Raw genomic sequence first — 11050 nt, forward strand, 5'->3', positions numbered from 1 at the left:
ATTCCAACGTTTTGCTCACCAGTGGCAGTCAGAGAGATGCTGAAGACACAAAATTACCAGAAACCAGAAGGATTCTGCAGGTAATGAATGACCCACAGGACTCAGGGTTGAGATAATTAGGGTGACCTAAAAATGCTGCCTTCCAGGACCTATAGGAGCCCACAAAAAAGATGGAGAGAGATTATTTGCAAGGAGAACAAGGGCTTCCACTGCCAGAGGGCAGGGTTAGATGGGATTTTGGGAAGAAATTCCTCCCTCTAAGGGTGGGCAGGCCCTGGCACAGAGCAGCTGTGGCTGTCCCTGGATCCCTGGAAGTGCCCAAGGCCAGGTTGGACACTGGGGCTTGGAGCAGCCTGGGACAGTGGAAGGTGTCCCTGCCATGGCAGAGGGTGGCACTGGATGGGATTTAAGGCCCCTTCCCACCCAAACCATTCTGGGATTCTGTGACTTGTGCAGGCATTCAAATGCGATGCCCAATGAAACACAGAGGTTTATTTAACACTGATATTTCCCCTTCATTTCCACGTTCTCTGCACCGTGACTGATCAGGGTGCTCCATCCCTTTCAGTGATTTATCAAGGCAATAACCAAAGTTATTGAGCAGTTGGCTGAAACTATTCAGCCAAAGTGCACAGTCACTGATTATCTTCTACTTATTGTGCAAAATGTGAAAGGGAATTTCTCTTCATCCTTCTCTGCTTGACTCCTGCCTACAACACTGCAGCCTCTAAAAACCGGCGGGTTTCAGGTTCTTAGCCCATTCAGCCGAACAGAAACAAAAGGATTTGCATCATAAAAAGAAAAAAAGCGCCAACAGAATGGGTTCGACAAGCCATGAAAAGAGAAATGGTTTTGTGGAGAGCATGGAAGCTCAGCCCCGACTCTCTTCCCACCTTCCCTGGCTCTGCCACTGAAACCAGCGGGATTTTGCTCCGCGTTTGGCACAATTGGGTCTCTCCTCCTCCAGCACAGCTCCTGCCTTATCTCATTCCCCGCAGGAGCGGATCCCGTTGCCAGGGCGATGTGAGATGTGAGTCACTGCCGAGTCCTTCGAGCCCGAGGCAGGGGAAGCTCCGCGTCCTTCGGGAGCCCCAAAACCGCGGGGCTGGCGCTGCCCCGAGGGTCCCTCGGTCCCTTCTTGCAGCCTCATTTGGATTCAACAGCTGGATTTGGGTTCTGAACCAGCCCCCCCCCCCCCCCTCCGGAGACTCCGCTATTGTCGGGAATTGGAAAGGATCCAAAAAGTAAAAGCAAGGAAGACCCTCCAGAGCCTGCAGGGGCTGCGCAGGGATTTCAGTGAGGAGCAGCTCGGGGAGCCTGGAGAAAAGCAGGCTCAGGGGGGACCTTGTGGCTCTGCACAACTCCCTGACAGGAGGGGACAGCCGGGGGGGATTTGGGATCTGCTCCCAGGGAACAGGGACAGGAGGAGAGGGAACGGCCTCAGGCTGGGCCAGGGGAGGTCAGGGTGGACATCAGCAGGAATTTCTCCATGGAAAGGGAGGTCAGGGATTGGAACTGCCCAGGGAGGTTTGGAGTGCCCATCCCTGGAGGTGTCCGAGGAGCACCTGGAGGTGGCACTGAGAGCTCTGGGCTGGGGACAAGGTGGGGATTGGGCACAGCTTGGACTGGATGCTCTGGGAGAGCTTTTCCAGCCTCAGTGATTCCATGGCTCTACAGAGAGCCACCAGCTGAAGCTGCTGTGCTAACAGAGCTCCTGCAGGAGGGAGAGAATTTATTGGGCCAAATGTAACAGGACAGGAAAGGAAAAACAGACCAAGAGATAAATAAAACATTAGCAACAGAAAACTTATATATATATATATATATATATATGTATGTATATAATCCCCAAACCAGTGCAGTGAATGTGCACAAAAACCCCAATCCCTGAACAACACAAAGCAACCCCTTAGTGCTGCTCAACTCCTCCATCTTCTCCCCAGCACCAACACAAAACCTGTGGTACCACAGAGAGCAGAACAGGAATTCATCTGCTCCCGGTGACTCATCCCAACAGGACTCAGCAGCCACGTGGGGACATCCCCTTATCACCAAAGGAAAGCAGCCAGCTCTTGGTAAAAACAATTAGCGGTGTTCCCAAAATAACCCAGAGCACGAGGAGCCTGGGAGTCCTTGGGAGGCTCAGGGACACCAACCACGTTTGGGCTGGCAAGGGGAAGGTGGGACCAAGAAGTCACCACATTCTCAGGACACACTGATTTCAGCTGGGACAGGGCAAGGGATGGACCCAGCTGAGCCGAGAAGAAAAATAAAACCCAGGCAAAACTAGCTGGGGAATACCCACTTTATGTAACGTGGATTTTTCCATAAATACAAGGAATGTAACTTTCCACGGGCAGCTCCTCACCTTGGTGTTTGTGCCTGAGAGAACGTGAGTATAGGGACACAAAAATCCAGAGTTCAGGTCAAAGCCCAGTCCTTTCTGGTAACGAAGGGAATGAGCAGCAGCTCAGAAAAGCAAAATGCATCAAGTGTCTCCCAGAAGGATGCAGTTCCAAGGAGGAATTCCAAAGCTGAGATCCATGCACTAAAATCTCCTCACAATGCCCAGGGATGTGTCAGTCCCATCTGGGGTGGGTGCTCAGCTCCCTGCAAGGAACTCCAGGCATCAGGAAAAGGAAGGTGTTGCCTCATTTCACAAAGGCTGAGCTGATACCTTCAAGTCTTTTTTTTTTTTTTTCTTACACAACAGAGGAATATCAGAGCTGCTGGGGGAAAGAAGTTTGGGAATGGTGGGGGACAAGACTGAATAAGAGCCCTTACACAAAAGAGGCACAGCCCAGGGGAAAAATTGCAGCTCATCCAATCCCACTGATTGCTCCAGGCAGGATCAGTGTCTTGGCCACAACCAATCTACAGATACTAATTTTTTTTTTAAATAATTTCTGATATTTTTTGCAGACAATATCCGTATTTCCAAATAACTCAAACATTGTGCCCACATGAGGACTCCAGAGGAGAATAATTTCACTTTTTTCTGATGCTGTCTGCACTTAAATAGCTGCAGGAGAATACAGGAGAAGAAAAAAACAAAAGCAAACCACTATAAAACCTAAAGGCAAAGAGGATAAAAAGATGAAAGCAAGGTCATCTTTGAGATGTCCTGGCAATATTGGCTTTTCTGCTTCATGCCTATCAGTGACACCCTGTTTATGCACACTCTGAGCTTTAGGCCATGTAATTCTTTCCTTTTTATTCCTTCTCAGTCATCCCAAGGTGATGTTTCCCCATCTTGAGCTTTGGTAAAATGTTTCAGAGGAGTTGTTTCTTTATTTCTAGAATTTATTCCATAGAATCATAAGAATGCTATGATTTCTAGAATCTCTAGGGTTTATTCTATTGAATTTTCTATATTTCTGTGGCTATTTCTAGAGTTTATTCAATAGAATCATAAGAAGTTGGAAAAGGCCCCTAAGATCTCTGGAGAAGGCTCAGGAGTGATGCAATTGTGGCCTTCCAGGACCTATAGGAGCTGACAAAAAACCTGGAGATAAAATTTATTAAACCTGGAAATAGGATTTAAAGTGTCTGGAGCAAGAGGACAAGGGGAATGGCTTCACACTGACAGAGATTTGGATGGGATATTGGGAAGGAATTGCTCCTGTGGGGCTGGGCTGGAATTCCCAGAGAAGCTGTGCCTGCCCCTGGATCCCTGGAAGTTTCCAAGGCCAGGTGGGCTTGGAGCAGGCTGGGACAGTGGAAGGTGTCCCTGTCCATGGCAGGGGGTGGCACTGGATGGGATTTAAGTCCCTTCCCACCCAAACCACTCTGAGATTCTCTGACCCTCCCAAACCCAACAGGAGTGGCTGCAGCAAAAGCCTGGGACAGTGACCTCAGGCAGCTCCTCCTGCCCTCCTTGGAAAATCACCACACAGAGAAAAGCAACACAGATGGAAAATAATTCATATTTCAACAATCTAGCACCAGACTCACAGAATTTTTAGGCTTTTCACCACTTAAATGCCACGAGCCAACCATTTCCCAAATTTACAAGCACACGATGAACTTTCCTCCTTCAGCACTCTCAGGGTTGAATAACCCCACCACAGACTGACACATCCAATGCAAAGATTTGTATTCAAAAATTATATATATTGTGTCAAATAAAACAATCGTTCTGTGTACAAATTTATACATGACAAAAAATAAAACTCTTTGAATAACACTGTGTAAAAAAAAGAAAAAAGTGCTGGCTGCTGTTCTGCTCTACGAATTCTAGAAGCAACAGGCATAGCAAAGGCATTAGTAAACACCTAAACTGCACTGCAGGACTCAGGTAAGGCACAGAATTCAGTTCTTTAGGGGTGAAATAGTCCTGTACAGCATTCAGCACCTCTGCCAGGCTCCTTCAGCTGTGCTCTGAGAGCTGATGGAGATTTTAAGGAGAAGCATCTGGAAAATGCCAGGCCACGGCTCTGGAACACCTGACAGACCCAAACAATGCTTCAGAAGCACTTCCTAGCTCATTCCTCCCCCTCTTCCTCCAGTTTTTGGCCAGGTGGAGTTTTTATCTGAGTTTTAAACAGCTTTTAATCCAACAATGAAAACATCAGTGATGGCTGAAGGAACACATTCACACAGGAACATGAAAGAGTCTGAAATCCTGAACAACCTGAATTCTCTTCAGCCTTTTCCAAGCCATTTTTGGATTCTGTGATTGCTGCCAGAGCAGTGTAGCACTGGGAAGAGATGAGAAATGGAAACCAATTCCAATGTTCAACTCACCACAAAGCAAATGTAAAATGCAGCCCCCGCCACACTTCTCATTTCTTTGTATCAAACACAAAGAAAATATTCTTCAAATCAACAGGCACAGGATTTCCAGTCCTATCTTGGGTAATAAGGAAGTTTTTTACATATATATATATATATATATATATATGGGGATTTTTAAACTTTTTATCCTCACTACCTTTACCAATCCTTTTACACCTGGGTTTTCAGTTTGGATGGCACTGTCCCATGCAGCATAAATTTACTGCACAGATCTGAGAGGTGATCAGGAAGATCACTTAAGTGTCATCAGCTCTTTCACTCTCACACTGAAGGATTCCAGGCACTTGGATCAGAGAAACTGCTTTTAACCACGTCTGAGTTACCCAGCTGTAATCTGTCCTATTGTTAAACAGCAAAATCCAGAGGAGCACCAGGCACCTGATCCCAAAACTGCTGTAAAATCAATCAGCTCGAGGGCACAGAGTCCCCATGTGTGGAGGATCTTCCTCACAAGCAAATTGTTCTTTATGAGCATCAGAAACTGCCCCAGCCCTGCCTGGATCACCTGCACAGGTGAGGTCAGGGAGGGGAGGAGCTGCTGGGCCTGTGCTTCCCTGCTCTGCTCCAGCAATGCTCAGAATGCACTGGGGAAAGCCTCTCCTGGACCAGGGAATGTCAGTTCTGGGCCCAGACCCTCAGATCAGCCATTTTCTCTGTAAAACAGCCCCACAGTGGAGCTGGGAATGACTGTCAAGAGACTTCACTCCCCAGAGTCACTGCTTCCTTCAGGATGACACAAAAGTGACTGAAGAAGCCAATGCCCCACTCCCAGCAGGATTTGTAACAAGCCAGGAAGCTTCAAGCTGTGGTTTCTCCAGCACAGCACACTCCATGTGCTGTGGCAGCACCTTCAGTGCTGTTTGCAGCAGAAAAACCCCACACATTCCTGCACTGCTGCCAAGTCACAGCTGCCACAGCAACCACAGCTTGCCTTTATGACAAAGGGTGATGGAATTTGGAAGGGGCTGCTCACGAGGTGGTGGAGTCACTGCCCCTGGAGGTGTTTAAAGGACTGGATGTGGCACTGAATGCTCTGCTCAGGGTGGTGCTGGGTCACAGGTTGGACTCGATGATCCCAGAGGTCTCGCCAATTTAAATGATTCTGTGATTCTGGCTTGTTTACATCCCACCTACAGCACTGCTGCTGAACTGATCAACTGGATGAACTTGCACACAAGCATTCCACATCAATTTTCCTGGAAAGAAATCTATTCCATGAGGGCACAAGAAGCCCAACTTTGCCTGGTGACCTCCAAGGCCATGACACTTTGTCATCACCTGTGGGTTGTTGTTCTGGAGAGCAGCAAAATCCTCTTGTGCAAACAACTGGGAAAAGCACGGATTCAGAGAGGCTGAACTCCAGCAGTGCTTTGCACAGTTCAGCTTCCAGGGCACTGTGACCACGGACAAACACTCCAAAGTGCAGGGCCATGAACCCACCGGCCTTGGTGGCCAACACGTGCTGGGTCCAGTAAAAAATGACAACAAAGTACAACTGTCACTGGGCCTGCAGTTCAACACCCAGAATCAAGGCAACACGGTTCTAAACAAAAACAACTGGCAGAGTTACACACTCCCTCACGAAGTCCCCTCAGGTGTCACACATCCTGTCAGCGCTGGCACCGAGCTGCTTTGGCTACAAAGGGTCACAGCTTTTGTCCTGTTTTGCAGAGGGATTTTCTGTTCAAGTGACCGAATCCTTCTTTCTACGAAAGGGGGACTTGAGTCTTTTCCAGACGCTGCTTTTGGGCTTGGATTTCTTCTCCATGGCCATCACGGCCTCCTTCTCCTTCCGGCGGATCTCGCGCACCAGCGCGTGGAACACGTCGTCGATGTAGTAGCGGAACGCAGCTGATGTCTCAAAGAAGGGGCAGTTGAATTCCCGTGCTAAGGAAGAGCCTTCCTCTTTGGACACCTGGAGAACAAGTGCACACCCTGGTCAGGGAAGCCAAACCCCAGGAGTTCATCTCTTTGCCTTTCCCTGTTTTGCTCGCTGTCCCTCTGTATGGACACTCCAAGCCCCAGCACAGATTGTTTCCACCCAGCTGCAAAGGTTTCTCTGAAAACCTGCTCTGCTTTCATCACTTCTCTGGCAATGCACGAGACTCTCTGGACATTCACAAAAACCAAACTTCGAAGAATATTCCTTTTCTTGATCTAAACCTACAAGCTGTCTGACATAAGCAGTCCTCAGCCCTGGTAGCCCAGTGAGTTAAGGAAGCTTCTCCTTGTCAAAAGCTGTTGTGTTTGTCTAACTACTTCCCAGACACAGAAAAAAAAAACTTTCTAAAGCTTTCTTTTTCCAAGCCCCATCCAACCTGGCCTTGAACACTCCAGGGATGGGGCAGACGCAAATTCTATGGGCAACCTGTGCCAAGGCCTCACCACCCTCACAGGGAGGAATTTCTTCCCAGTATCCCATCTAACCCTGCCCTGTGACAGTGGGAAACCATTCCCCCCTTTCCTGACACTCCAAGCACTTGTAAATTGTCTCTCTCCATCTTTCTTGTAGCTCCTTCAGGTCCTGGAAGGCCACAGTTAGGTCACCCCAAAGCCTTCTCTTCTCCAGGCTCAACATGCTCAGCTCACTCAGCCTTTCCACCCAGCAGAGCTGCTCCATCCCTGGAGCCTCCTGGATCATCCTGGAGCCTCCTCTGGACTCTCTCCAGCAGCTCCAGCTCCTTCCTGCGCAGGGCCCCAGGGCTGGAGGCAGCTCTGCAGGTGGGGTTCTCACCTGAGTGGGGCAGAGAGGCAGAATCCTCCCCTTTCCCATGCTGGGGCTCAACCCGGGGCATGGGGTGCTCTGGGTGCCAGCACGTGGCCAGGGCATGTCCAACCTCACATCTACCAGCAAATCAGGAATTACAAACAAAGCAAAGCCCAGCATCAGCAGAACTCCAAGACTTTGTTTCTGTGATTGTTACAGGCAGCTGCTTCTCAGCACTGGTGTGAAACCAGCACCACTCTCATCAGAGAGACAAACACAAAGAAAGGAACGAAACCCTCTCGTCTCACTGCATTTTCCAGCAGCAGCAGCTCCTGACAGAGGGCTCCCCGTGGCCTTTACCTGGCGCAGCTGGGTGAGGTCAGACTTGTTGCCCACCAGCACCACGGGGGTGTCGTCGGTGCGGCGCACGCGGTAGATGAGCTGCTTGAACTCGCGCACCTCGTGGAAGCTGCGCCGGTCCGTGATGGAGTAGCAGATGATGAAACCCTCTCCAGCCCTCATGTACTGGTCCCTCATGGCTGTGAACTCTGCCTAGAAACACACAGCGGCTTTTTAGTTGCACAAATGTAACTTGCTGGCTTTTTCACTGCCTGCCTGGGCATCAACATTGCCACCCCACAAGCCAGGATGTGTTTGGGATGGTCCCCAAGGCTCCCTTGGCACAGAAACCTCGCTGACACCAGATTTACCAGCCCACAGGTGCTTCTGGTTCACCTGTGCCACAGCTTGACTCGGGCACCATCAGCAACACAATGCTCATGAGAAGTGGGAGAGCTCAAACGCCCCAGATTGGAATAAAAAAGAGCCATTGTTTATGCAGGATTTCTGTCCCTACACCTGGTCATTACAGGCTGCTTCACATGCTCTCAATTCACTTGTGATTACTCACATACCTGTCCTGCTGTATCCAAAATATCCAGGTTGGCAGGTTCATCATCGATGCGTATCCGGATTTTGTAGGCATCCTCTGTGGATTCCCAGGACATCAGAAAGGTTGGGATACAAGCACAACACTCATGAGCTCGCAAAGAAAATACTGCACCAGAACCATCCACCCTGGCAGGAGCACTCAGTCTGAGCTTTGTTTAAATTAAATTAAATTTCTAATTGTTCTGGTGTGATTTAACATTTCATGTGCAAAAATCACATCCTGTTCCTGAGCTCACAGCCCAGAAATTCATTTGGTCACCTTGGTGGAAAACACAGAGGAGTAACATTTTGTTTTTCTCAAAGCTAGAAAAGATCTGTGATTAAACGGAATAACTGATCACCAAAAACTGCTGATTTCTTAGAAGACACTATAATAACGTATCAATAAAATGTATGAAACATTATATTTATATATGTAAATGTTGCTTATCATAAACACCATAAAAAAACAACCTGTCTATAAATATATAAATACACAAATATTCTGTCCCTCTCAGTCAGCATTCTCACATTTTAAGAACCCATTCTCAGCAAGAATTTGGCTTTTCCCCCCCCACTTTTCCTTCCACTGGGTAACTGTTGGTTGAGGTTTCTCCTGGAGATGCTGCCCAAGTTCTACAGCACCAGCGTGAGTTGTTGAGCACTTTGATCCCTCTCAATTTCTCAAACACAGAGAACAATTTGCCCTGACAAGTGAACAGCAAAGAGCTGATCACAGCACAGAGTCTGGATTTTGTGAATAGACAACTAAAAAATGGCTTAGCAGCAGTTTCAATCCCTGTCTGCCAACACACAGACAGAGACAGGGCATGCCCTGAATGGATGGATGGGAAAAAGTCTGAGGAGCTGAAACTCAGGATTCACATCCCACTCTCAGAACTCTCAAATTACAGAAACAGAGAGGCTGAGGCAGGAAGGGAGATCACAGGAGATTACCTGCAGGGTCAGCACAGAGTACAGAGCACAGGACTGTGGCCAGGTGGGGCTGGGATAACCCCAGGGATGAGGCTCCACAGCCTCTCTGGGCTCTGCTCAGGCCTGGGCACTGCCCAGGGCAGAAGTTCTGCCTCCTGTGCAGGGACAAAGTTCTGCTTCGTGTGCCCGTGGCTCTGGTGCCATTGCTGGGCCCCGGAGCAGAGCCTGGGCCCTGCTCTGCCCTTCCCTGCACTCAGGGACACCCAGGGCTGAGGGGCCCTCCAAGCTGGGGCTCCTCTGCAGGCTGAGCAGCCCCAGCTCCCTCAGCCTTTCCTGGGCAGGGATCTCTCCAGGCCCTTCTCTGGCACCCTCTGGAATCTCCCTGTCCCTGCTGTGCTGAGGATGCCCGAGCTGGACACAGAATTCCTGAGGTGCCTCCCAGGGCTGGGCAGAGGGGCAGGATCATTCCCTGCCCTGCTGAGAATGCTCATCCTGATGAGTGATCAAAGATCAATCTGCAGCCAGATTTACAGGTATCTTTGAACAGAATACTTTAAAGCAATGGGCTGTAACAGCTTCACCTGCCAGCCAAAGGAATGAACGAACAGAAAAGAGATTTTCCTCACCAATGGTGGGATCGTGATCCTCCGGGAAGCGATGGCTGATGAACTGCATGGTCATGGCTGGAAGCAGAAATCAGGGAACAACTGAGCAGCTCAGCTCACAGTTCCCCTGATCAAATCGTTACTTTCCAGCCAGGACACAAAACAACCCCGGGCACAGCCCGGATGGAGCGCGGGGACTGCAATGGGCCCAGGGATGCTCCACCCGTGTCCTCAGGCGGGACCAGCTCCAGCGACTCAGCCGGAGGTGGAAGGCGATGGCCGGGACATCCCGGGAGGGATCGAGATATCCTCGATGGGGGACAGGCGGGGACACCTCGGGAGGAGCCGTGATGTCCCGAGAGGGGCCGGGACAGCCCAGCGGGGACACCCGGGGAGGGTCGGGACAGCCCGGGGGGGCGGTCTTGGTCAGGAAGGGAGTTTTGTACAGGGATTGGGGTTTTGGTCAGGATGGGGGTTTTGGTCAGGGATCGGGGTTTTGGTCAGGGATCGGAGTTTTGGTCAGGGAACGCGGCTCCCCCTCGGCCGCTGCCGAGCCCGGCCCCTCGGGCCGAGCCCCCGGTGCAGCCGGCGGGTCCCGGGGCCGGAGGCGGCCGCAGTCCCGCACTCACCGCTCTTGCCGACGCCTCCCGCGCCCAGCATCACCAGTTTGTACTCGCGGGATTGCCCCGGGGCGCCGCCGCCGGCCGGGCGGGCTCCGGGATCCATCGCCGCTGTCCCGGCCCCACTCCCAGCGACACCGAAATGGCGGCGGCTCCTCCGCCACAGCGCCCGCCCGGGCCCGCCCCGGCCTGAGCGCGCAGCGGGCGGGGCCCGACGGCGGCTCGGTGGGGACAGCGCGGGACACAACGGGATCCAGCGGGGACACGATGGGACACGGCGGGGACAGCGCGGGACACAACGGGATCCAGCGGGGACACGATGGGACACGGCGGGGACAGCGCGGGACACAACGGGATCCAGCGGGGACACGATGGGACACGGCGGGGACAGCGCGGGGACACAACGGGATCCAGCGGGGACACGATGGGACACGGCGGGGACAGCGCGGGGACAC

The 11050-nt window shown here is 51.1% G+C and overlaps 1 protein-coding gene across 1 annotated transcript; it reads right to left on the bottom strand.

The window, feature by feature from the left end:
* Positions 1 to 4824: 4824 nt before the first annotated feature.
* On the bottom strand, positions 4825 to 10710 carry RIT1 (Ras like without CAAX 1). Its single transcript, XM_062511706.1, has 5 exons — positions 10605 to 10710; positions 9997 to 10053; positions 8419 to 8492; positions 7865 to 8056; positions 4825 to 6712 (listed from the first exon to the last, which is right to left on the bottom strand). The coding sequence occupies exons 1-5, from the start codon at positions 10699 to 10701 to the stop codon at positions 6482 to 6484; spliced, it is 651 nt and encodes a 216-aa protein (XP_062367690.1). The 5' UTR covers positions 10702 to 10710; the 3' UTR covers positions 4825 to 6481.
* Positions 10711 to 11050: the final 340 nt, after the last annotated feature.

Source organism: Cinclus cinclus, chromosome 31 (assembly GCF_963662255.1).
Source record: "Cinclus cinclus chromosome 31, bCinCin1.1, whole genome shotgun sequence".
Classification (NCBI taxonomy): domain Eukaryota; kingdom Metazoa; phylum Chordata; class Aves; order Passeriformes; family Cinclidae; genus Cinclus; species Cinclus cinclus.

Excerpts from the sequence above, each read along its gene's own strand:
- RIT1 (XM_062511706.1), bottom strand. The coding sequence starts at position 10,701 with ATGGATCCCGGAGCCCGCCCGGCCGGCGGCGGCGCCCCGGGGCAATCC. Across the intron at positions 8,057-8,418 it reads TTTTGGATACAGCAGGACAG|GCAGAGTTCACAGCCATGAG; the intron begins GTATGTGAGTAA and ends GTGTGTTTCTAG. Across the intron at positions 6,713-7,864 it reads ACCTCACCCAGCTGCGCCAG|GTGTCCAAAGAGGAAGGCTC; the intron begins GTAAAGGCCACG and ends CTTGTTCTCCAG.